This window comes from Aythya marila (genome assembly GCF_965140915.1).
Source record: "Aythya marila genome assembly, chromosome: 27".
Classification (NCBI taxonomy): Eukaryota; Metazoa; Chordata; class Aves; order Anseriformes; family Anatidae; genus Aythya; species Aythya marila.
The window spans coordinates 1,919,680-1,944,123 of NC_139068.1; the positions used below are offsets into that span (position 1 = coordinate 1,919,680).

Below are 24,444 nucleotides of genomic sequence, written 5' to 3' on the forward strand. Positions count from 1 at the left end.
GGGGTGTCCTACAAGGGTGATGGCCCCGTGCTCATTGCTACCACCCCATCCTGCGCCCCGGGGGGGTGCGGTGGAGCCGTGGTGCTGCTCACCCGATCCCGGGGGCTGACCTGCGCCACCAGATCGGGTTCCTGGCCCCCTGGGGATCGCCTTACGCTGGTGCCCATCTATAATTCAGCGGCAGCAGCGGGATGCAGCGGGTGAGCAAGCACGGCCGGCAGCCCCGGGAGGACGGCCCCATGGAGAACGGCGTGGGGCAGGAGCCGGGGGGCCCCGAGCCGCCCCCAGCCCCGCGGCCCCCGCGCGTCCGCCCCCGCCTGGTGTTCCGCACCCAGCTGGCCCACGGCAGCCCCACGGGCCGCATCGAGGGCTTCACCAACGTCAAGGAGCTCTACGGCAAAATCGCCGAGGTCTTCAGCATCTCGCCCACCGAGGTGAGGCGGTGTGGGGGGTGTATGTGTCGGGGGGGGGTGGTGCTGGCACCGCCGGTGTCCCCAGCCGTGGTGACGATGGGGTGCCGGTGGCAGATCCTCTTCTGCACACTGAACACGCACAAAGTGGACATGCAGAAGCTGCTGGGGGGGCAGATCGGCCTGGAGGACTTCATCTTCGCCCACGTCCGGGGGGAGACGAAGGAGGTGGAGGTGACCAAGACTGAGGACGCGCTGGGACTCACCATCACGGACAACGGGGCTGGCTACGCCTTCATCAAGGTGAGGGAGTGTTGGGGAGGGGCTGGGGGGGGGTCTCTGCATCTACCGTGACCCTGGGGGTCCCCCTCTGCATGGTGCATTTTGGGGGCTCCCTGGCTGACCCCATTGCTAAAGGAAATCGGTGCCAGGAGGTGTGGGACGGGGGCTGTGTCTGTCTGTCCTCCCGATGTCCCCTTCCCCTTGGTGTCACCGTGTCCCCCCCCCCAGCGGATCAAGGAGGGGAGCATCATCAACCGCATCCAGGCCGTGTGCGTGGGCGACAGCATCGAGGCCATCAACGACCACACCATCGTGGGCTGCCGGCACTACGAGGTGGCCCGCATGCTGCGGGAGCTGCCCCGCGCTCAGCCCTTCACCCTGCGCCTGGTGCAGCCCAAAAAGGCCTTTGGTGAGCGGGGAGGGGGGGCTGCTCTGCCTGGGGACCCCCGGGAAGGGGCATCCAGACCCCTCCTGCAATGCGCGTGGGCCGTGCGCCCACCCCATGGTCCCGTGGGTGTGCAGACGCCTGCGGTTGTGTTGTGGCACCCTGAGCAGGGTGCTGGGCTCCTGCAGCCCCCCTCAGGATCCACCCCACTGTTGGGCACCCCTGTGTACCCCTACAAGCACCCCGCACCCTTGCAACCCCCCCAGGGCTATGGGTACCCCCTGCAAACACCCCACCTCAGGGCGCACCCCCACACCTGCCTGTGCGCCCCAAGCTGCCCCTGTGATCACGCTGAGTCCTCTGCATGCCCTGCCCTGGGCACCCATGGGCACACCATACACATGTGCATCCCTGATGGGCACCCATGGGTGTCCTTGGCCACACACGGGGCCCTCCTTGTGTGTCCCCTGGGCTGTTTGGGTAGCCTTGGCTGGCCACCCTTGGGTGTTCTTGGTCACCCTTGGCTGTCCATCACCGATGTTCTTGGTTATCTTTGTCTGCCCCTCCTTTGTCATCCCTGCCCTTCCACCCCCGGGCACCCTCCCTGCCCCTCGCCCCCACCCCGGGGTGCAGACATGATCGGGCAGAGGACGCGGAGCAGCAGCAAGTGCCCCGCCGAGGGCAGAGTGGCCAGCGGGAAGGAGACGCTGCGGCTGCGGGCACAGGGCCCGGCCACGCTGCAGGAGGGGGTAAGGCACCCCCAGACCCATGGGCAGGCACCGTGCTGGGCTGGGGGGGGGGGATGTACCCCCCCTTTGGGTGCCCCCTGCACTGGGTGCCCCCCACTCCCACCCACAGCCCAGTGCCACGGAGGAAGAAGCCGCCCGCCGCGTGGACGACCTGCTGGAGAGCTACATGGGCATCCGCGACAGCGAGCTGGGTGAGCCCCCCCGTGCCCTCCCACCCCCCAATTTGCCCCCCCCCCCTGCTGCTAATCCCCCCCTTCTCCCTGCAGCTGCCACCATGGTGGAGATGGCGAAGCAGAGCCCTGGCACCACCGCGCTTGCCCACGGCCTGGACTCGGTGCTGGGGGAGTTTGCCTTCCCCCCGGAGTTCGTGGCTGAGGTGTGGGCGGCCGTCTGCAGCACTGGGGGGGCGCAGGAGTAGCCGGGGGGGGGCAGTGCCCCCTGCCCAGGTCCCTGCTCTGTGTCCCCCCTGTGCCACTGCCCTGTGTGAGGCTGGCGGTGGCGCTGGGGGTCCCCATCCTGTGACCGTGTGAACGCTGCCGTGCACCCACCCCGGGCTGGGGGGGGCTGCAGAGCCCACCCCCCACCCATGGGTGCGAGCCCCTGCCTCTGGGTGCCAGCCCCCCCTCTCAACAGGACCCGAGCACCCACAGCAGAGCCCGGAGGAGCGGGGCTGGGGGCACCCAGCGGGCACGGAGAGCTGCACAAGCTGCGCTTTATTGGGGAGGGGTCACACGGGGGGGTGTGGGGGGAGCACCCCCATGCCTCCCACCCCCCCTTACCCCACCAGGCACCGCATCCCCCGGCCTCATGGGGCCCGGCATGGAGAGCACTCATCAATAAACCACTGCACCCCTGGCTGTGTGCGCCCACCTCCCATGGCTGGGGCGGGGGTCCCGCTCACCCCCATCCCTGTTTCCCCAAAATTACATCAAAATTACATCAAAATTACATCCCCCCCCCAAAAAAAAAATTACTGCAGCCGGGCCTCCTGGGCGAGCTTGCGGCGCAGCGAGGGGTTGAGGACGGGGTAGAGGGAGAGCAGGGAGGGCCGGGCGCGCAGCCCCGGGTGCACGCGCTGCAGCACGGCGCGGCGGAACAGGATATAGACCCAGGGGTCCAGGATCTGGTTCCAGGTGACCATGCGGATGTAGATGAGCAGCAGCTTCTGCGTCTCCGTGGGCAGCGTCCGGGCGCGCTCCCCGGCCGGCAGCTGCTGCAGGATGGTCTGGATGATGAAGATCTGGGGGGAGAGGGGAGGTGTGAGATGACCCCGGGGGCTCCCCACCGCTCCCTGTAGGGTTTGGGGCAGGACCTGGGGGTCCCGCGTTGGGCACCCGCGGTCTTGGGCACCCGGTGGGCCTGCAAGGATGAGGAGGGGAGGGCCGTGGGGTTGCACTGAGGTTGAGGTCCCCAGGTGGAGAGATGGGGAAGGGGCACGTCCAGACCCAGGGTCTCTCCAGAAGGGATGTGGGGGGGACGCCAAGGGCTGGGGACTCCTCTTGGGGCATGGGGAGGGCACCAAGATCGAGGGGCTTCACCAGGAGGGGCTGGGAAGGGGCACACCGAGAGCTGGGGCCTTACTGCGGGTGATGGGGGGGGGACACCAGGACCTCACCAGGAGGGACACGAGGGGACAGCTCCCAGGGCCACACCGCGAGGGACAAGGAGGGGGGCACCAAAACCTTGCGGCCTCACCAGGAGGGACATGGGGGCACCAGGCTGGACATGGGGAGGACACTGAGACCTGGGCCCCCCAAAAGAGCCACGCCAGAAGCCAGGGCCTCACCAGGAGCGGCATCCAGCAGATGGTGGCGATGATCATGATGCCCACCAGCTGCACCATCATCTCCACCTCGCTGTCCCGCCGCCGCTGCACGGACTCGCGGTCGTGGTAGACGCGGCAGAGCGTGACCACGCTGACCGTGTTGAAGATGAAGGAGAGCACCACGGAGAAGATGCCCAGCAGGGCGAAGAGCAGGCAGAAGATGGCGTTGCCGGTGTCGGGCAGGAGGGTGAGGAAGCACCAGGAGCCGGGGTACTGCAGCGTGTAGCGGCCCAGCCCCAGCACCGGCAGCAGCCCCAGCAGGCAGGAGAAGCCCCACACCATCCCCACGATGGACCACGCGCGGCGCTTGGAGATGCTGGTGGAGCGGGAGAAGGGGTGGTTGATGCCGAAGAACCTCTCGCCGGCCATGGTGGCCCCCAGCAGCAGCGGGCACTGCCCGAAGAAGACCATGGAGAAGCCGAGGAAGTTGCAGAGGTGGCAGCCGGGGTCCACCTCGGCCCAGTTGAACTTGATGAAGTGGTAGGGGATGATGACCGAGGCCGTCACCAGCAGCCCCATGAAGTCTGTGACCACCAGCCCGCAGAGGAAGACGAGGAAAGAGGAGCGGGACCGGCTGGTGAGCTTGCGGGAGGAGCTGAGCAGGACGTAGAGGGCGAAGAGGTTGGAGCAGAGGCCGATGAGGCCGAAGGCGGTGGAGAACCAGGGCGAGGCGATGGCTTTCTTCTGCGTCTCGTTGAGGCTGCTGCTGAGGTTCACCACCCCGAAGCAGGTGTCCGGCCGGGCAGCCAGGCTCACGTTGGGGAACTCCGCGTCCCCCCACCCCATCCTGGTCCTTCTGCTGGCTTCAGGCACCCCCCAGGCTCAGCTCCATAGCACGTCCTGCCCTCAGGTCCCAGTGCTGGCTCCGATCCCACGTGGCACTATGGGGACAAAAGCAGTTTTAGGGACAGTTCCCCCCCATGGCCAAGACCCCTGCCACCCACCCAGAGCCCGGGGACGTGGGGTGCCCCATGGGATGCCGTGGTGGGGGCCTGGGTGCTGCCCGGCCCCAGCCCCGCAGCTGGCCGGGATTAACCGTCCCCGGCCGCGAGCCACGGGGCCAGCAGCCACCAGGCCCTAATCCCCTCGTGCTCGTTGTTTGGCGACGCGTGCTGCTGCCAGCTGGGCTCCCTGACGGCTCCGTCCCAGACTGGGGTGTCCCAGCCAGACCCCCCCCAGAGACACCATGGGCATAGGGCTGGGTGGCTGTGCCTGGGACGGATCCTGACCACGGGCAGGGGCGCTGCCAGCACCCAGCATCACCAGGAACCTTGCAAAACCCCTGCCCCAGCCTCACATTCCTGCAGCGGGGCGGGGAAACTGAGGCACTCATGAGGCAGGGGCTCTGTGCACCCTCTGGTGCTCCCAGGGCCAGCGTGGTCATGGTCACCGTATCCGTCCCCAGGGGTTCCCAGCCCCGCAGCACCCAGGCGGGCGCCCTCCCTGCTGCACCCCAGCTGTGTGCCGGGCACGGGGCCAGCTCCGCGTGCCGAGCCGGGATCAGGGATATGGCCGCATCCTCCACGCCCGCCGTGGGGCTGGAGCAGGATTAGTTTAAAAGCTTCTCCCCCCTCCCTGCACCCGTGGCCGCCTGCCCGCGTGGCTCTTGCTCGACCGCAGATGGGACCTTTGAGCCTGGGGACACGCGGCGCACGTGGCACCCACGGGGGGGGGGTCACCCCACGACCCTGGGTGTCCCCCCCCAACCCAGCACATCCACCCGCAGGTGTGGGGGATGCAGCCAGGTCTTGTGTTCCCCCGTCCTGTCTGCCAGAGCTCTTGGCCCGGTGGTGGCATGGGGACAGGGGAGGGCGCGCTGCCCCGGCGGCCTGCTGGGCTCCAGCCTCTGTCCGGGGAGCATCTGGCAGCTCTCACCATCGCTAATTAGTGCAGCCTGTTTGCAACAGGGTGATCCGGGACAGGGTGGAGCCGCTTCCAGAGAAAGCAGAGACACAGCTGGACCCGACCCCAGCCGGAGGGACGTGGACACTGGGCCCATTCCTCAGGACGGGGATGTCCCCCCCACCCACCTGCCCCGTCCCCAGGCTGCCCGGCACCACCTCCCCCTGCCCGGCCGCCCCTCGGGACCAGGGCACTGCTGTGGCCGCTGCCGCTGGCCCCATGGCTGCGATCCCGTCACCCCCGCATGCACGGTGCCACCGCCACCTGCCCCATCCCCGGCTCTAACCTCAAGCTGGCCCCAACCAGCAGCGGCAGCTCTGGCACCCGCCTGCCCCGCGCAGCCCAGGGAGCCCGGCTCCACGTCAGCCGCTCGGCGCCCCGACCCGCCGCCCCCTTCTTGGCCCTCGGAGGCAAGGCCCGGCCGCGCCGCGCTGATCCCAGGGCTGGGATGGGGCCAGGGATTGCAACACACGGCATGGGGCGGGCGGTGGGGCTGGGGGTGCTGAGTGGCACCGGCACGGCACGGCAGCACCGCCGCCGGCTCTGCTGCCGTCCCCTGGGGAGGACGCTGGGGTGGTGGCGGTGTCGTGACCCTGTCCCCATCCCCGACCCCGTCCCCGTCGCCATGTGGGGCTGCTGGCAGCGCATGGCGGTGACTCACTGCTGAAGGGTGAGGACGGCCCCAGCTTTTTCCATGAGACAAGAGTGAAAACTTGCCGCTGTTTGTTTGCTCCTGGCCCTGAGGGACCGCAGCAGTAGCCCCAAAGGTGTTGGTCCCCTTGGGACTGAGTCAGGCCCTGGTGGGATGGGGCCGTGTCCCGCACTCCTGGCCCTGGAGAACTCATCCTGGCCCCACGGTGCTGCTGGCTGCTGTGCCAAACCACCTGCCCTGGCCCCACACAGCCTCGGCACTGCCAGAGCCCAGCAGCTCCCCCCTGAGCCGTGCCTCAGTTTCCCCATCGCTGCCTGCAGGGAGTGCTCGGGGGGACCACTTGGCCGTGTCCCCGCTGCTGTCCCTCCCGCTAACGAGACCGCCCAGCCCTGGCAGCACAGCAGGAGGAATTCAGTCGCTTGGCAGAACAGGGGCTGGGTGGGCACCAGCACCATGAAGCACAAAGCCAGGCTGGTGGCGTGCTGCGGGGGGGCTGCAGGGCCCCCGAGGGTGTGCAGGGTAATGTTGTCCTGAGGTCTTGTGGCCACGGGATGTGCCTGGCTGACGAGTGGCTCTGCAGGGCACCCACAGCCCCAGCACAGCAGGATCTGAACCCACCTGAAGTGGAAGGAGGCGAGCCCATCACGCCCTGTGGCAGGCCACAACCCCAATACCGCCAGGATCTGACCCCGGTAAAATGCCAGGATCCGACCCCATCCTGTGGCAGCCTCCACCACGGGGCGGCAGCAATGCCAGCCCGAGCAGCCGGTGCCACCCTGCACGGGGCCGGGCAGCACTTAGAGGGAATCAAATATTAAAGAGCGCCCATTTAGAGCTCGCAGGGCTGTCACCGAGCCGAACCCCACCAGCCCCGGCTGCTCTGCAGAGCAAAGCAGAGGCACTTACGGGAAGGGACTCATGAGCGGGGCAGAGGCTCCTCACTTGCCATCTCCCCCCATCCGGGGTGGCCGTCACACGAGGAGGCGCCTGTGGAGGAGACACCCTGAGTCCGCGCCTCGGCCCCGCTTTGGGGGTGCTGGAGCCAGCAGGAGCCCCAGCGGGGAGATCCTGGGACAAAATCCCGGAGGAGAGGAGCCGGCTCCTAAATGGGCTGCTGCAGGCTGCGTTGGCAGCCCTGGCGCGGGCACTAATGGGGTTTCTGGCGCCGCGTGAGCCCCTGGGCCGGCGTTTCGCCAGGGATGCGCCGCGTCTCGCCTGGCCTCTGCCGCTTTCTGCCCTCGCCACCTCTGAGGGCAGTGAGGAAAAGGCGTCACCGACAGCACGGGGGGGACGCAGAGGGGTCCTGCTGCTGCCTGGGTCCTGCCCCAGCTCACCACTCCCATGGGTGCTGGGCAGGGTTGGGAATGGGGGCGGGCAGGACAGGGGGCATCCTGCGGGCACACAAAGCAGCGGGTTCCTAAAGCAGGGCCTGGCAGATGGGAGCATGTCCCTGGGCTGAAGGCGCTGCAGCAGCAGGGCTCTGGGAGGGGATCATGCTGGGGGGCAGGAGGAGAGGGGGAGCACTGTGACCCCTGGGCTCTGCCCCGCTGGGTGCAGAGCTGGGAGCTGCAGGGTCCCTGCTGCGGGTGTTTGCCTTTGTCCCATGTGTGTCCCATCCCTCTCTGCTGGCTGGACCCCTCCAGGGATGGCCCCAAATTTCCGTGCAGTGTCCCCAGCCCGATGTCCCCAGCAGGTGGGCCCACGGGACACGGTTGGGCTCAGCCGTCCCTGCCAGGGCTGGACGTGACCCCAAGGCAGCTGCCCCCGGACTGCTGCTCTCTGGGCAGATCAGCTCAAGGACATCGGCCGAGACGGGAAATGCGTCGGCCACGTCATGGGGATGGGGACCTGGCAGGGCTCCAGGGTCCCTCCCTGGACCCACAGCCATCAAAGTGACCCGCTGCCAGGGGCGCCTGGAGCGGGGACTTCCCCGGGGGCTGTCCGGGAAGGGGATGGCCACGGGGAGCAGGGACACAACCGGCGGCAGCCCCAGCCGGGCACCTGTCCCTGTCCCTGTCCCTGTCCCTGTCCCTGTCCCTGTCCCTGTCCCTGTCCTGTCCCACAGCAGAGGTCCCCAGCTGCAGGTCCCCAACCTGCTCGGAGTCAGGGCTACCTGGGGCTCGTCGCTGTCCCCTGGGGATGCTGAGCACGGTCCCTGTCCCATCTTGCTCCCAACCTGTCCCTGGGAGCAGGGCAGGGGGTGGCACCCCTGGGAGCACGAGCTGGGGGCCGGGTGGTGCAGGGAGCCCCCCCCCAGCATCATAGGGGTGTCAAAGTCCCTCCCCTGCCCCGTCCCTCAGCACCTCCACCCAGTGACAAACTTGGCGGTGGCAGCGGGGGGTGGGGGGCAGGAGGCAGCGCTGCCCGGCCCCTCGCGGGGTCTTCCCAGGCGGTGCCGTGGGGGGTGTGGGGGGCACCGCTCCCCCCGGCGCCTCCAGCCCCGCTGTGTGTGTAAGGCAGCCCGTATCCGCCCCGTGCAGCCCCGTGCAGCCCCTCGGTCTGTCCGCCTGCCGTCTGTGCAGCCACCTCAGCCCCTTCATCACCCACCCCAGCCCCCCCGTCCGTCTGTCCCAGCCCTGGGGTCTGTCCATCTCTCCCAGCCCCTCTGTCCGTCCGTCCCAGCCCCTCGGCTGAAGCCCCCCGCTCTGCCCCCCCCGGCCCCTCCGCCCACCCCCTCCGTGTGCTCTCTTTGTCCGATCCCCCCCCGCTCCGTGCCGCACCCCCGCGACCCCTCCACGGCCCCTTTCCGCCCCCCCCCCCGCCTCGGGGCCGCTCCCAGGACAGGCGGAGGGGGGGGAACGCCCCCAGCCCGGCCCCTCCAGTGCCCCCGGGCCCTACCTCGAGGCGATGCGCGGGGGTTGGCGGGGGGGGGGCACAGCCCGGCTCGGTTCAGCTCAGCTCAGCCCGGCTCGGTTCAGTTCATCCCCGCACGGCTCCGTTCAGCCCCGCTCGGCTCAGCCCCGCGGGGGAAGGGCCGGGCTTGGAGCCCCCCCCCCCTCCTCCTGCCCCTTCCCCTCCCCCTGCCCCGCCCCGGCCCGCGCCCCCCCCCCCAACGAGCCCCGAACGGGGCCGGACCCGGCACCACCGCCCCATCTCCAAGCACCCACGCGTGTCCCCGCGCCCCCCAACCCCGCTCCCCCCCGGCCCTGCCCCGGGGCCGCCCCCGCTGCGCCCCCCGCAGCATCCCCGGTGCTGAGTCAGCGGGGGCAGAGCCCGGCCCGGCCCCCACGCTTGGGACACGGACACGCGTGGACGTGGCCACGGCCTCGCCTGTCCCCACTGCACGGCTGCGGCACCCCCAGCCCCACCGAGCTGCCACCGCCGAGGGGCCACCGGTGCCACCCCCGGGGAATGGGGAGGCTGCGGGATGGATGGGGAGGGGACGGGTTTTTGGGTGTCCCCAGCAGCGTCCCTGCGTGTCCCACATCAGCCCAGCCGGCCAGGATGTCCCCACATCCCGGGGGTTTGTCTGGGCGCAGTGTCCCCACGCTGTCCCAAACCTGAGATCGTGTTGTGGCACGAGGGGACGTGACCCCCTCCGCTGTCCCCCTGTGCCCACCCAGCCAGGCCCCCGCGTGCCACCGGGGAGCTCCTCGCAGCGGTGTCTCCGTCCTGCGCCAAAGCCAGCGAGTGACACGGGAGCGTCCCTCGTGCCCGCGGTGCTGTCACAGCCCCAGAGCCACGAGGCGTGGAGCTGCGAGGCTCTGCTGGCAGCGGATGCCGCTGGGGTGTGACCCCCACAGCCCGTGCGGGGCGCAGAGGATGTGGGCTCGGGGTGCAGCGGGTGGGGAGCCTCCGGGTGCTGCAGCCACCCGCTGCTGCTGGCTCTGGGAGCAGAAGGAGTTCGGCCCCCACAAAGCCAATATGGGGCTTCACCACGGCACACGACGAGGCAGAGGCGGGCGGTCGGCTCTCCTCAAATACTGGAGGGGTGGGGAAGGGAGCTGAGAACTGCCAGGGCAGCAAAAAGCCCTGAGCATCAGCTGGACCTGGCCCCAGTGGCTCCGGCAGTGCCCAGGAGGGGACGCGGTGACAATTCAGGGGCAGCCAGAGCAGGACAGAGCGTTTCCCCCCACCACATTGCTCACCCAGGCACCAGCCCTGTCCCGCTGCCCCCAGGCTCCCAGGTTGCTCCAGGACCAGCACAGGCACTGTCAGGCCTCTGTGCCACCTCAGGGGACATCCAGTGGCACCAGGAGACCTGAGAACGGCCCCCCCCATGTCCGTGACGGAGAGCGCAGGGGCTGTGCCGGGCGGTTAAGCACAGAGGCCACCTAACCGCTGGTTTTGCTTCTTTTTTTTTCTATTTTTTTTTTTCTACTTTCTGCTCTGAACCCATCTGTCCCGGCCTTCACACGCTTCCTGTGCTGACCTCAGGATCTCAACACCCCCCCACCAAGCAGCCGCTCCACGGCTTTAAATAACGCACAGGAAGGAGAGGCCGTGGGGACATGTCCCGGCGCTGCTGCCGGCCAGGGGATATCCGGCAGGCTGGGGACACGCGGGGCTGAGGTGATCGGGGTCCATCCCCCCTCAGTCCCGGGGGCAGGCTGGGCTCCTGGCATGCATGGTGCCTGTGGGACGCTCCTGAAAATGAGTTCCCACAGGGCCGGATCCTGCCAGCAGTGCCAGGAGAAGCAGGATAGGGTGAGCTACGGGGGGAATCGCCAGCTGCGAGGCAAAACCCAAGGCCAAGAAGCCCCCGCCTGGTCCCCATGAAGGTCCCGGGAGCCCCATCTCAGCCCTGGGGTACTGGGGAGTGCGTCTGCCCAGGGCAGTAAGCACCACTCAGGGACAGGGGGAGGGACCGTGTGCCACAGAAACCAGATTTTCCCCTGTAAGGAGATGTCCTGGTCACATCTCACACCCCGCTCCTCCTCCCCGCTGGAGGCTGACGCCTTCTGGCCACCAAACCCTTTCATCCTGCAGCCAGGGTCGAGGGAGGTGGCGGTGCTCCCAGGCTGGGGCAGCAGGATGCCAGGCGGGGGAAGGCCAGAAACGGGGCCTGTGGGGGCGGCGCAGGGCCGAGGGAATTCGGCACCGGTGGGACCGTGGGCAAGGGGCTGTGCTCACAGAGCAAAGGGCACCGCGGCTCCAGCTGGGGAACGTCACGGCTGGACAGGTCTGGCACAAGCAAGGGGAGGGCGTGGGGCTGGAAGAGGCGATGGGAACCCACAGGGCGGACAGCATGTGGGGCTAGGGGCACAGACAGCCCCCGCCCCCACCACTGCACAGCCCCAGGGGAGCTCCCAGTGCTGGCCCAGGAGGATACTGGCTGCTGGCAGCGTACAGCACAGCCCCAGGGGACAGAGGGACATGGGGTGCTCAGGCAAGGGAGGCCACGGCTTAAACAACCCCAATTTATTTGTGTCAAAGTCTCAGGGTCCCTCGGGATAAAAGCCATGAGGAAAATGGTCAAAAGGCTGCGCTGGGCCAAGCATGAGGCAGGTCCATGGAACAGCGCATGTGGGACAAGGGGACAAGCCCCCTGCCCACCCTCTGTGCTGGCGGGGAGAGCAGCCCCTCATCTGCGGTAACGGTAGCGCTTGAAGTGGAACCAGAGCTGGAAGATGCCGTTGGCAAACTGGCAGCGGAAGCCGTGGCGGTGGGAATACTCCCACTCCCGGTTGACGATCTTGAAGGCGATGTCCTCGTAGGGCGGCCCGGCGTGGAAGCGCAGGATGGCAAAGTCCTTGTTGTCCTGGCAGGCCTCCAGGAAGTATTCGGGCGTAGAGCGCTTGTCGATGAGGTCGGGGTAGAAGATGTTGAACTTGTAGCCCTGCACGATCTTGGGCGGGGGGTTGTCGAAGTCGTAGTGGGTCTGGTTGTACTTGTTCCACTCGAAGCCCGTGTGCACCCGGTTGAAGAAGCGAGGCTTGCGGGGCCGGTACTTGTCAGCCCAGAGGTAAGCCTTGCCCGTGAGGGGCATTTCCACGCTGAACTGCGCCTCGTCCGCGCCCATGCCCTCCTTGGCCTTCCTGAAGAAGATGTCGTCGGTGCTCTCGGTGGCATCACCTGCAGGGAGGAGAGGTGAGGGCTGGCCCCGCAGCGCCGAGCGGGCCCGGGGTGCGTGGGGAAGGGGCAGGACGGGCCGGGCTGGGGATGTGCTGGACACGGAGAACTGGTGGGTGCTGGGAAATTCATCCAAAATACCCTCGCCACTTGTCTGCAGCTTGAGTGGTGTGTTGGGGAGAGGGAGGGAGCTGATTTGGGCACTCACAGGGAACGCCAGCAGTCCGGGCTGCATCCCCCTTCAGTACCCAGTGGATCCCTCTGCTGGGCCAGCTCTGGGTGCATGCTCCAGCCCCAGCATTTATCCTTTTCCAAGAGGAGAATCCCCCCCCTCCAGCACTGCACCCTAGGGCACGTGTGTGCCCCCCGTGCCAGGCCAGGCCACGAGGCCATCGGGGCTCCTACCTGTGACCTGGAGCTGCTGGCGCAGCAGCAGCAGCCGGTGCATGTCCTCCTCGGCCTCCAGCACGTGCGCATCGAAGGGCAGCTCGTTGGGGCCCAGCAGCCGGGGGCTGTACTTCCCCGCATCGTAGTCGTCCAGGCTCTGCTGGATCAGGTCCTCCTCCATCAACACGGCTTCCCCCTCTGCTTCTCCTTTGACCTCTGCATCCTGCTCAGCCTCTGGCTCTGAGGACGGCCCCGGCTGTACCACAAGGCTCTCCTCTGGGTCCAGCCTGCAGGGAAGACAACGGGGGATGGAGACGGTGCCCTTGGCTCCCCGAGGTTTGTCTGTGGGAGCACGAGGCTGCACCTTCTGTCCTGGGTGCCCGAGGGGGAGGCTGAGGGCTGTGCTCCCCAAGGAGGGGGCTGCATACCTGTCGCTGGGGGAGACCGGCTCCCGCTTGATGATGGGGAAGAGCGGCTCGCTCTCCACGCCCTGCTCCTGCTTCAGCTTGTACAGCTTCTGCCGCAGCACGTCCTGGTGCCGCTCCCGCAGCCTGCGAGGGGTAGATGAGCCATCAGGTCACACCCTGCATGCCCATGGCTGGGACACACACCACTCTGGCCTGAAATTTGTTTTTTTACAGTTCTGGGCTGAATAACTCTCCAGTCAGCTTCCCCCCTGAGGATCTCACCTTAAACATCGCCTTTTGAGAAGGGACTGATTGTCCTGCCCTTCTTCCCACTTGGAAGAAGCAACAGCTTGGAAAAGGCATAATATCCCCACACCGTGACCATGGGTTTGGGCCTCCCCAGCTCTGCTCATGGCAGCTCTGCGCTGTCCCCTTCCACACCCTTGGCCTGGGACCGTCCCCGCTCTCACCTGGCCCGAGCCATGTAGGCCTTCAGCTGCTGCAGCAGGCTCTCCCAGTATCCGATGTCGAGGTTGGGCCCTCCTGCCCGGATCTTGCTCTCGATGCCCTGGTACAGCACCTGCAGCTGGTTGTAGGTCTTCCCCTTGAACACGGACTGCACGTCCGAGCTGACGGAGGCGTTGACGCCATCCCGCCGCTCCCCTGCACAGGCAGGCAAGGGCAACCGGTCAGCCTCTGAGCGCTCACACACTCAGGCGCTCCTGGGCTTCACCGAACAGCTGGAGCCCGGCAGGGGACGGCTGCCACATCCACAGCCTCCATCCATCACATCCTCCAGCAGCAACTCGAGAGCCTCTGCAAGCCTGAGAGCCTGCGGCAGACCCCGCGCCGTTCGTTACCCGCTGTTCTCACTCCCCCCAACATCCACGCCAGGCTCTGGCCTCCTGCTTACCTGGGCCTCCTTTCCCAGAGGCCTCCAGCTTGCGGAGCTTGGCTATTTCATCCTCCGTGATGATGGTCATGTCCCTCCAGAAATCCACGTTCTTGCCCTGCTCCAGCTCCATGTAAACCTGCAGGCAGGGGACAGGAGACATCAGGGACCCGCTCCGTGTCACGGCCTGAGCTCAGCCACAGGCAGGGCGCAGAGGCCACAGAGCGGTACCTGAATGTCCTCCACCAGATCCTCCATGTCGGAGACGGTCAGGCCGTTCAGGAAGGTGTAGGGCTCGTGCATTTCCACAGCCAGATCGTCATCCTCCGCACTGATGTACTTGGCCAGGAGGTCGATGGGTTTCGCCCTCCCGTCCCGAATCCGGATCTTAGACCTGTGTGAGAGGAGAGGCACAGTGAGCGGTGCCTGCCGACCTCTGCTCCCCACCAGCCTGACCCCACGAAGCTGCCCACCCACCGCAGCTTGGCCTGCTGCAGGTGGAAGTTGTCCTCCTGCTCCTCCCAGGTTTTGAAGTGTTCCGCCTCCTTCTCCCGCTGCAGCATCTCCAGCTCCTGCTCACGCATCGCTTTCTCCCTCTCTCGCTCCAGGCGCAGCTGCTTCACCTGCTCAGGGACAGAGCGAGACGTGAGGCTGCCAGCCTCCTGCAGGACACCACCATAACCACACTCACTGAGCTGCCTCAGCCCCCGCAATCATCCCGGAGAGCCAGGAGCTCTGTGCCAGGAGAGCCAGCACCAGAGCCAGCTGCCCACTGCTCCCTGCCAAACCTTCAGAGGACAGGGGACATGGGCACGACCACGCTGCACTGCAGTGACCTGGCATTTATCTTCACCAGCACCTCCTGAGCTGGATTCAGCCCCAAGGAGAAGATCTCACCCCCAAACAGAAGTCAGGGCTGCGTGGCACCCACGTCTTATAGCCATGGGCTCCCCCAGAGAGATCAAGGGAACTTTCAGGATGGGCTGGGAGCAGCTGGGAGAACTGGGCTGTCCATGGGGACCTGTGCCAGACATTGGGAGGGGGCTTCTGGTCCCACCTTCTGCAGCTCCAGACGGTTGTCCTCCTGGATTCTTTTGTTCCTCTCCTTCAGGTCCTTCTCGTCCAGGTGGCTGATCCCCTTTTTCTCCAGCGCCTGAAACAGAGTGGCCAAGAGGAGTCATGAAACCAAGCAGCCTCTACAGCTTCTCAAGTGGCAACAATCACCCATTTGTGCTGCTCTAATGGGCTCTCATCCTGTCAAGACCCCCGACTCCCTCAAATCCTACTCCTGCAGCTTCTCAGCAAAACCCAGGTTCACCCAGGATGTCCACCCCACCTGGTGAGCAGCAACACGAGCAGGGAATACTCCCCAGCTCTCAGCTCCCAGGCAGCCCCTCCTGTACCCTGACCCATCTCCGCATCCCACAGCCCTGACTACAAACATTGGTCTTCACAATAAAAGACGTGAAGCCCTGCAGAGTTTTTCAGGAACACACAGCTGCTGCCCTAGATGACAGCACTGCTCTCATGTGGCTCCTTGTAGTGTTTCAGAGATTCCCACCTCAAGCAAAGTCCCTCCTGACACCCCACTGCTCTGTGGACCATCCCATGGCAGCCACAGGAACACAATCTCCTGTGAGCCAACGTGCAGAGCAGCCTCTTGTGACAGAGGTGTGGACTGGGCGCTCACCTTGCTCCAGATGAAAGTGCCCAGCAGGTTGTTGTCCCCAAAGGGATTGTCGGTGTTGGTGTAACCCATGTACTCCTCTCCCCACCCCATCTTCTCCCGCTTTTTCCTCTCCTTGGCCTCCTTCTTAGCCAGCCGTCGAGCCCTCTTCTCCTCTGGGGTCTCCAAGGCCTTCATGAGCGCAGCCTGCTTCTTCTTCTCCTCCTTCATCCTCAAGCGCTCCTGAAGGCTCAGCTGCTGCCCCGACTCCTCCCGGCCGCGGGAACGCGGTGGGGAGGGAGAGCTGACTGAGGACACGGAGGACTTGGAGCCATCTCTTCTCCTCCGCCTCTCTCTGCTCCGGGCTCGCCTCTTGTCTCGCTCTCGCTCAGAGCCCGAGCTGGAGGAGCGACCCCGGGACCGCGAGCGGTGTTTCTTCTGGCTTTTATGGTGCTGGTCCCTGCTTTTGCTTTTCTTCTTCCATTTGTATCTCTCATCCTCAGAGTCCGAGCTGCGGGAGGGGGGAAGCCACATTTCAGTTGACGATCACAGGCTCGGTGCGGACGCATTGCCCCAGGAGGGGAGCGCGTTGCCCCACCACGGGCAGGGCACGGCCTGTCCCCAGCCCCAGCGAGACCCAACAGCGGGGCCGAGAAAACCCAAACAGGCTCCGAGCCCGGTACTCGCCCCCCGCACCACGCTCCCACGAAGGCTCCGTGCCCTCCCCGGGGGGCTCCGGGGCCGGGTGGGCGCCCGGCGGGTGACGGTGGCAGCGTCCCGGCGGCTCCTGCCTGCCCTGGGGCCTCCCAGGCCCGGAGGGGCCCGGCCGAGCCCCCGAGCTCGCTGTGTCCGGTGGGAGGCCGCTGGGGGCCGCGGTCACGGCGCCGAGCCCCGGCCGCACCGAGCCGGGCTCCCTCCCGGCCCGGCCGCAGCCAGGCCCCGCTCCCCGCCGCCACCGGGACAAGGCCGCACCGGGCCCAGGCCCCGGCACAAGGCCCAGGCCCGATCCCCCCCGGCAGGGCCCGCTTCCTCCCGCACGGCCCGGTCCCGGTCCCGGTCCCGACACGGCCCGGCCCTCCCCCAGCAAGGCCCGGCCGCCCCGGGCCCGGTTCCCCCCCGCTCACCCCGAGCTCTGCTCCCGGCGGCGGCGCCCCCCGCTCCGGCTCCGGCTCCGGCTGCGGCGCCTCCGCCTCTCCCCGCTCCCGGAGCGCTCCCGGTCCCGGTCCCGATCCCGATCCCGATCCCGATCCCGATCCCGGTCCCGGTCCCGGTGCCGCCGGCCGGGGCTGCGCGACCCGGAGCCCATCGGCCCCGCTCCCGGCTGGGCGCAGGCGGCCCCGGGCAGCTCCGCCGCGAGGCCCCGGTGCCAGGCCCGGCCCACGGGAGGGGCGGGCCCGCGATCGGTGTTTGATTTATTTATTTATTTATTTATCTGTTTATTTATTTATTTCCCTCCCCCCTTTTTTTTTTTTTTTTTTTTCTCGCTTTTTACCCCAAAATGCCCGCGCGGGGCGGGGCGCGGCAGTGAGGGCGCTGAGACGAGGCAGAGCCGCGCGCTGTGCACAGCACACACAGAAACGCTTTATCACAGAGCCGAGGACAGAAAGCATCAACTTACAGTTCTCTGGAAAAGGGCTCCCCACGAGGAGGAAACGAAAAAAAAAAAAAAACAAACAAAAAAAAACCAACAGAACGAGGAAAAGAAAAAAGCGCTCATGACGTAACCTTTCACCCCCCCCAAAAAAAAATAATAAAGAAGAGAGCCATGACAACACCCCTGGTTGGCATCCCATTTCGGCCCCCCCTAATTACATACATTCATTACACGGTGCACGCACGGAGCGGACGTGGGAAATGAGCGGGAGCACGAGCATCCGATAGAGGAGACCCGGGGCTAATGTCGACAGCAACAGAGAGAAAATCAGACATGAGCCAGGGCCTGGGGGCCGCGGCTTTTGTCCGGCTGGGCAAAGAGCTGGAGGTGACGCTGAGCGGGGAGCGGAGGGTGCTGGGCAGGGCCACGGCACATTTCGGGAGCCCAGCGGGCACCGAGGGTGACCCAGGCCCTGCCACAACGGTGCCAGCCCCGTGCCCGGAGCCAACGTGCGACCTCAGCACACGTGGCTGAGCCAGGCACCAAGGAGGCGGCGGTGGCTGAAAGCAGAAACAGCCCTGGAGCCCTCAAGTCCTGCGCCCGTGGAGCAGCAGGAGATGCGGTGCCTTTTTCGAGATGTAGGGGTACGCTGGTGACAGCACTAGGCAGCGATCTTCTGGGGCACTAGAGAAAGCCCTAGCAAAAACACACACGACCTGCTCCGCAGGTGAGCTGGGCACACAGCTGAGATGCTCAGGCCAAGGAGGGGCAAGGGCTCTCCTCCCCAGAGAAGGGCTGAGGATCTTTCCCAAGGGCAAGACCCAGTCCTTCCCTTCCTCCGACTCTGCTATGCCCTGCAAAGGCAGCACTGACAAGGCATGGGAAGTGTCCCCCAGTGCCCCAGTGCTCCCCCACTGCAGTGGGCAGGAATAGCACAGAGAGGTGGGTAAGGAGCAAGCTTTGAACCCCAGCGTCCTGCAGCCTTGTGAAGGCTCAGCTGCTCTCTAGCACAGACACCTGCGCAGGAGATGACAGCAGGAAGTGTGCACGGGCCTGGCAAGGAGTAGTTTCCATTTGGGATCAGCATCTCCCTAAAAGAAGGCTCCTTTTTCCCCACTCATGTTAACAAAGTTGCTCCCATCCCTTTGCTCTCATCTTTTACAGACCTGCTCGCTCCAAAGGGTTCAGCATTGTAGGATTGCACACAGAAGGATTGTCTCAAAAAGCCTGGACACCTGAAGAACGACAACAGTTGGAATGAACGTGCTGCAAAAGGAGATTTGGGCTTCCCCATATCTTCTGGGACCAAGCTAGCTTGAGCCTGCAAAGTTCATTCACCGAGACACTCTATGAAGGTTGGGCTCAGACACTTCCTGCACAGAGGCTAAGCAGCTTTAGAGACCCCTGAAATGCAGGGAAGGAAAGAAGTCCTGATTTCAGTGATGCCTGAACCATCTTTAACAAGATGCTTGATTTTCGTTGGTGGGAAAGGCCTGCTGCAGCTAACCCCAGGAGGTGCCCGTGCAGCTGGGGCTCGGCTGAGCCCAGCCTCCCGGCTCCCTCCCAGGGCTGCGTTCCCCAGCGCAGCGCCCGAGAGCGACACCTGAAGATGCAGAAGGGACACGGCCTCCTCCGGCCTCTCCAAGTGCAGCATCGGGCTTCTGGAGGAAACAAAGGCTGAATTTCCAGCATTTTGCAGCCTCACGCTTTCAGCCCAGAGGCACGTTACTCTGTAGGTATTGCACTACTCCCGGCTCCCCTCTGCCCAACTACTGAGCCCCCCGCAGCGCCGAACACGCATCCTGCAGCACCCCCCCGGGCTGGCACAGGGAGATGGGGTGGGTTGGGAGCTGTTCCCCAGCCTACTGAAGGGGCTGTCATGGAGCGATGCCACGAGCTGGATGAACAAGCTGTCAAGTAGCGACTGAAAGGGGAGAATGTCTTGAAAGACTTTTGATAGATTATTTGGTAAATACATGGATACATCTAATGGCAGCAGCTTGCAAGACCCCCAGCCTGCACTCCGAGAGCAGCACACCGTACAGCCTTCAGCATCTGCAGGCATGGGGTGAAGTTTGGGTCCCGTACTTCTAGGCAAGAAACAATGTCAATTCACAAAGATCCTCGCCAACTTCATCGCCTCGCAGAGGGGAAGAGCTTCCCACCAGCCTGGTTACCTTCTGGGACCTGAATGAACCAGTCCTGAGTGCTGCTGCGAAGACAGATGGAAAGGGACAGAGCCCCAGAAGGAGGGTTCCTCTTATACACTCCTCTACAAGGAATCCCAAGGACAGCTGAAGATTGTGATGAGAATAAAGAGATTTTGACCCCCTCTCTTGGCATGTAAAGCACACAAACAAGACCTGTCTCCTCCTCGTCTAAAGGGTTCCATTTCTTCTCTCTGGGAGAGGATGGGACTGCTGGAGTTCAAGATGCTACGGTGTCCTGCTGACAGAAGGACGAGCCTAAACCGAGCACTGCCAAGTGACACCAAATCTTGTCTTGGCTACAGCGTGCAGCCCTCAAAGAGCAAACTATCCGTGTCTCAGACATCCGAAGCAGCGATTTCCAACAGCAGACACTGCCACAGACAACGTCCGAGTCACCCAGCTGTCTGTCCAACACCGCCCGGCGCACCCGGGTGCTGGAGCCAGGTGCCTGGTTTCTGCCTCCAGCAGGCGTGGACGTGCACGCAGCTCCCTGACTGCCCTGAGGTACGGAGGATACGTGTGAACCCAGTGTCCGCGACCCCCGAGTCACTGGCGGTCGGATACACCCGTGAGCATGCGAGGTGCTAAGTGGCTCCAGTGGGATGCGGGGTCCGGGCGAGCCACGCCGGGGCTGGCAGAGCGGGGACGGTCCCTGGAGGCGCCCAGTCCTCATCTGTCCATGCCTGGCGCGGCCGGCGGGACGAAGCGTGGGCTCCCAAGCACAGAGGGACGGGGTGACAGCAGCGTGAAGGTGAAGGCTGAAGCCGTTGCGACGTCCAGAGAGCCGAGGTGACCACATCAGCGTTGCCAGGAATCACTTGCTTCCCCCACACAGTGTCACAGATCTAGAGAAGTCACTAGCGATTTTTGAATCCAAGTGAATTGGCATGGCTACTTTGGACTACTGTAACGTGGGAGCAATTCTACTCGATGGCCTTTAATACATGGCATTTACATAGCACCTTTCATCCCAGGCTTTAAGTGCTTTAACGGAAGTGGGAACTGCACACCCATCAGCACAGGGGAACCGAGGCACAGAGTGGTTAAGTGACTTGCCTTAGGTCACTCGGCAAAACCGTGGCAGAGCCTGGACAGCCTCACACCTCCCGACTCCATCAGTTGGTCAGACCACGCTGCTGCCTCAAGGGAAGCCACTCCGGTCCCTGCCCTCCCCAGCAACGTGCTCCTACCAATTAATTCTCCAGTGAGGTCTCACCCTCCTTTCTGATGCACAAATATATGACAACCAAAAAAAAAAAAAAAAAAAAAAAAAAAAAAAGTGCAGTAAACTAAATGTTTAAAAAAGCACATTTGTGCTGTCTCTGTGCAAAGATAAAAGAAATAAATACATGATTAAAAAATTAAAAAGGTTCACAGTATTACACATGGATAGGTAGCTACGGTAGTGCACATCTGGAAAACACTGTGTTACTACCCAGGATTCTCTACACCCAGCTGGATGTCTCCGTTGGGAGCTGTGGGTGAGGTGAGTGGGTGGTTTCTTTGCTGCCCACATCTGGGATAAGTAGAAATAGACGGTTATAGTTTTGCTCCTTTCTGAAATGCAGTGCCCGGGATCCTGCAGTGCAGCAATACTGGTGTCGGCAAGCTCTTCCCCATCCCACTGGAACGGCTGCATCAACGAAAAGGGAACACATCGACCTGCAGAGGGAATCGCTGCTCTCTGGGGCTTCTGTGTCTGCATAGAGATTACTGCAAGAGGCAGAGAAAAGAGAGTCAACACCCGTGCATCCGCCCTGCATCTGGTCTGAGCCCAGCCAAATCCCCAGAGCCACAACGAGCACGAAGAGGGCAACTTGCTTCTTTTGCATCCCAGTAACAACAACGCGTCTGGAGAACTTCAGACCCCCGAGCTTTCACTGCACTCAACCCCTGCCGAGCCGAAGGGGTCTCTGCCAGCGCAGCAGCCCTCACCTGCTGCCACAGAGCTGAGCCGAGCTGCGGCAGGGCTCCGCCGCGGCCATGCAAGAGCCCCATGCTGCACAGAGGCCACAGCAGCTCCCCCTGCAAGGCCAGCTTGCAGAGGGAGCGCAAGGTCCGACCTTGACCCACCGGGCACCCAGCACGTGCTTCTTGTACACTTACTGTATCGCTCTCCTCATCGGAGACAGAGTGGAGCTGAGCGCTATAGTGGAGCGGGGAGTAAACCCAACTCCTCTCGTCTGTCGGCTGCCAGAGTGGCCAGAGACGGCGGGGAGAATGCAAGGAGAGCAGCAGCAGAGCAGGGAGCAAAGGAGAGAAGAGGAAAAAATAAAAGGAGAAAATAAAAGAGTAGGAAACAATACAGTAAGAACAGCTGTCCGCCTGGAGGGAGAGAACTGAGCTCAGTGCTGGGTCTCAGCAGAGGAGCCTTCCTCAGCCTCGGTACCTACCTGCTCCCTATCTTCTGGGACATGGGACAACCTCTCCTTGTGCAGGGACAGATCTGAGTGCTTTGGAAGTGCCAGGGAAGCCTCAGCTCCCTGCCACAGCATCACCCTGACCCCAGAGAAACCAGGAGACACGGCAAGCGACTTACCTAGGGGCAGGGACAGAGCTCCTGGTTCCAGCTACCCACTCTCACCTCCCAAACCCCATTTTCTGAGCCCCAGGCGTGCTACAAATTGGCATCTCGAGTGTCCAGGAGGGCTTTTACAGTGGCACCTGACCTGGTTTGCTGTGCCTTCCCCCTTCCCTGCAGGCCAAGCAAGGCAGCAGACGGGTGGGTTGGATCACGGTGGGTGGTGGGCACAGAAAGGAACCAGTTAGTTCCCACCGAGAGCCTTGGAGACAGCAGAGGGGTGATGAGAACAGGTACAACAAAGGAGGCAAAACACAACTGGATCTTGGGAGTAATGTGGGGGAAGGGGATGTGTGTGGTGGGAGCCAGTTAGCGCAGCTCTGGGCACCGGTGTGACAAAACGCTTCTGCTTCTGACTCGGCACAGAAATCCTGGCAGGCTCAAGGGCTGGTGACTCCTGGGGGACCCACCTGCACTGCAAAGTGGCTCTGCTGGCTCCAGAGGTGCCCCCATATCAGGGGTGGAAGCTGGCCCCATGGCCCAGCCTGGGCTTGCAGAGGAAGAGAAAGGGATCTGGGTGCTTGAAAGAAGCCTGGGGGGGTCCCGGCCTGGGAACCAAGCGGAACAGTCTACGGTGTGCAAGAAACTACAAGAAGCTAGAGCAGCTTTGAAGCACTGGGCTCCGCATGCTGGACCCCATCAGTAAGTGCAGCTGCGTTAGCAGAGACCGCTGGGAGGAAGGAAGGAAGAAAAAACCTTGCCTGGAGCTTTTTGCAGGGCTCTGCTGAAGGCGCAGCAACATTCAATGCTGCACCAAGTCTGCCCCACATCCTGTTTTTCACCCATCCTGACCCAACCACATGCTCCAGCCAGCCCCTTTGTGAGCCTTCTGGGAGTCCAGATGCATGCAGGGAGCTGCAAACCCAGCGGGGAGATAAAAAAAAAATAAAAATAAAAAGTAGGAGCATCCGGCGCTCGGCATTAACCCTGCTGGTGCTGGGCCAGCCGAACCCAGCATGGGGGCAGGAAAAGCTGCCAGGAGGAGCTGGCTGCCTGTTTGCCCACACTGTGCAGCACTTCTCAGTGCCCTCAGCCAAGCTCAGGAGCATGCCCCTGCTTCCCCGTGCACCCTGCCTGATGCCTGCTCCCCTGCCTGGCTCCAAGGCGGCAGGCGCTGCGCCAACCACGCTATGCAAACGCTTGTGCCGAGGCCCTGACAGTGCTGTCGTTACCCTCTGAGGAAGACAGCAGCTCTCACACACCCTGAGAAAGGGAATGCCAAAACCCAGAGCAAGCCCTAAACACTGAACTGCCTCGCTGTGCCTTCTGGAAGGGAAAGGGAAACTCCCACAGCTCACAGAAACCTGCTTGAGGAGGGAGCCCGGGAGTGATGCCAGCAAGGGCTGGGAGCAGAAACCATCCGTGATCCATCAGTAACTCAAACTCCTTTGGCTTTACGAGTGCTCAGCCTCCCAGCCACCAGAAATAAGACTGGCCACAGGCCTAAGAGGTCAAAACTGGCTTAACAGCAGCTCCAGAGCATCTCAACAGCCTCTTTGGAACCCAGTCTGGCTTCCTGAGCCAAGGGAGCTGTGCCTAATGTCACCTACAAATGGTTTGTCTGCAGGTTTGTCCAAGGGCTGGGTGATGCTGTGGCCCATCCCATGCCAGGAGCTGTGCCCTTGGCCTGCAGAAAAGCAGGGCAGAGTCTTCATTTCTGTCAGATCCTACAGAAATCCATTTCTGCAGTTATGATCTGGCTCCCTGGTTTCTACTGAGCTGGTTCCTAGCAGCCACAGAGGACAGAGCTACAGCATCCAGGGAAAAAGGAGCTGCTGGACCCAGCGTTTCAAAGCTGCAGCTCTGCTCCCCTATGTGCTAGCACGTTCACTTACAGTCCCAGAGGAAAGCGAGGTGGTTCGGAGTCTGCGCTGTCGGGGAGAGTAAATCCAGTACCTCCCATCTGTGAACTGGATGGCCCCAGGGCAAGTGAAGTGAGAAAGGAAACAGAGGAAAAAAAGATGATGTGAAGGACAGGATGAAAGAGAAAGCAAAAGAAAACCACAACACCAACAAACAAAGCAAAACAACAAACAAAGAAACAACAACAAAAAAGAGAACAAGGGGTTGTGCAACTCCAGGGCTGAACGGATCAGCGGGCAGGGAAGCCGTGCGTGGGAAGAGCGGTGCCCGTGCCTGGGACAGTCTCTGCGCCTTTATTCCCCTGAGGGTGAGCAGGAGGATAAAGCACTCTCCTTTCAGCAGCAGATTTCCAAAGAACAGACCCCAGTCCCCTGGGACTCGACAAATCGTTCTCTGTCCATCGCAACCCCCCGACACCGCTCCTGGGGCAGCCCTGTGGGAGCAGCCGTGGGTGCTGCCTCCCTGGAGCTGCAGTTCAAGTGGTTTTCCAAGAAAAGTGCCTGTGGGAGCCCAGGTCAGCTTTTCCCTTCATCCCAGCAGTGACAAACGCTGCACGGCACACGACACACATTTAATGCAAAACTCAAGGACTCGGATGAGGTATGAGATGCTGATGGGCGGCCAGTC

The 24,444-nt window shown here is 63.8% G+C and overlaps 4 protein-coding genes across 12 annotated transcripts in view; 1 reads left to right on the plus strand and 3 right to left on the minus strand.

The window, feature by feature from the left end:
* The first annotated feature begins 63 nt into the window (after positions 1-63).
* GIPC3 (GIPC PDZ domain containing family member 3) lies at positions 64-2,480 on the plus strand. Its single transcript, XM_082780013.1, has 6 exons — positions 64-434; positions 528-713; positions 921-1,101; positions 1,711-1,826; positions 1,936-2,017; positions 2,093-2,480. The coding sequence occupies exons 1-6, from the start codon at positions 192-194 to the stop codon at positions 2,242-2,244; spliced, it is 960 nt and encodes a 319-aa protein (XP_082636139.1). The 5' UTR covers positions 64-191; the 3' UTR covers positions 2,245-2,480.
* A 72-nt stretch (positions 2,481-2,552) lies between these two features.
* TBXA2R (thromboxane A2 receptor) lies at positions 2,553-9,145 on the minus strand. The gene is made up of 3 exons (XM_082780154.1): positions 9,044-9,145; positions 3,613-4,532; positions 2,553-3,066 (listed from the first exon to the last, which is right to left on the minus strand). Exons 2-3 carry the CDS (start codon positions 4,435-4,437, stop codon positions 2,797-2,799), a joined length of 1,095 nt encoding a protein of 364 aa, XP_082636280.1. The 5' UTR covers positions 4,438-4,532; positions 9,044-9,145; the 3' UTR covers positions 2,553-2,796.
* A 2,412-nt stretch (positions 9,146-11,557) lies between these two features.
* On the minus strand, positions 11,558-16,932 carry CACTIN (cactin, spliceosome C complex subunit). The gene is made up of 10 exons (XM_082780083.1): positions 16,694-16,932; positions 15,594-16,080; positions 14,961-15,056; positions 14,381-14,526; positions 14,135-14,297; positions 13,925-14,042; positions 13,482-13,674; positions 13,033-13,155; positions 12,623-12,891; positions 11,558-12,220 (listed from the first exon to the last, which is right to left on the minus strand). The coding sequence occupies exons 1-10, from the start codon at positions 16,873-16,875 to the stop codon at positions 11,730-11,732; spliced, it is 2,268 nt and encodes a 755-aa protein (XP_082636209.1). The 5' UTR covers positions 16,876-16,932; the 3' UTR covers positions 11,558-11,729.
* A 47-nt stretch (positions 16,933-16,979) lies between these two features.
* Positions 16,980-24,444, minus strand: part of PIP5K1C (phosphatidylinositol-4-phosphate 5-kinase type 1 gamma) — a 43,396-nt gene continuing 35,931 nt past the window's right edge. For 4 of the 9 annotated variants that reach the window (XM_082780070.1, XM_082780069.1, XM_082780068.1 and 1 more), the window contains 3 exons: positions 23,790-23,864; positions 21,480-21,563; positions 16,980-21,086 (listed from right to left, as the gene is read on the minus strand). In XM_082780070.1, coding sequence (XP_082636196.1) covers positions 21,084-21,086; positions 21,480-21,563; positions 23,790-23,864 — 162 coding nt within the window. In that variant the 3' untranslated portion in view covers positions 16,980-21,083. Of the gene's footprint in view, positions 21,087-21,479; positions 21,564-23,789; positions 23,865-24,444 lie in introns of those variants that run through there. The other 5 variants (XM_082780073.1, XM_082780072.1, XM_082780071.1 and 2 more) reach the window with 3 other exon arrangements.

Coding starts and splice junctions, on each gene's coding strand:
- GIPC3 (XM_082780013.1), top strand. CDS start 192: ATGCAGCGGGTGAGCAAGCACGGCCGGCAGCCCCGGGAGGACGGCCCC. Junction 435..527: donor TCAGCATCTCGCCCACCGAG/GTGAGGCGGTGT, acceptor TGCCGGTGGCAG/ATCCTCTTCTGCACACTGAA. Junction 2,018..2,092: donor CATCCGCGACAGCGAGCTGG/GTGAGCCCCCCC, acceptor TTCTCCCTGCAG/CTGCCACCATGGTGGAGATG.
- TBXA2R (XM_082780154.1), bottom strand. CDS start 4,437: ATGGGGTGGGGGGACGCGGAGTTCCCCAACGTGAGCCTGGCTGCCCGG. Junction 3,067..3,612: donor TCTGCTGGATGCCGCTCCTG/GTGAGGCCCTGG, acceptor CTCTCCCCCCAG/ATCTTCATCATCCAGACCAT.
- CACTIN (XM_082780083.1), bottom strand. CDS start 16,875: ATGGGCTCCGGGTCGCGCAGCCCCGGCCGGCGGCACCGGGACCGGGAC. Junction 14,298..14,380: donor CTGCAGCAGGCCAAGCTGCG/GTGGGTGGGCAG, acceptor CCTCTCACACAG/GTCTAAGATCCGGATTCGGG. Junction 13,675..13,924: donor CTCTGGGAAAGGAGGCCCAG/GTAAGCAGGAGG, acceptor CTGCCTGTGCAG/GGGAGCGGCGGGATGGCGTC.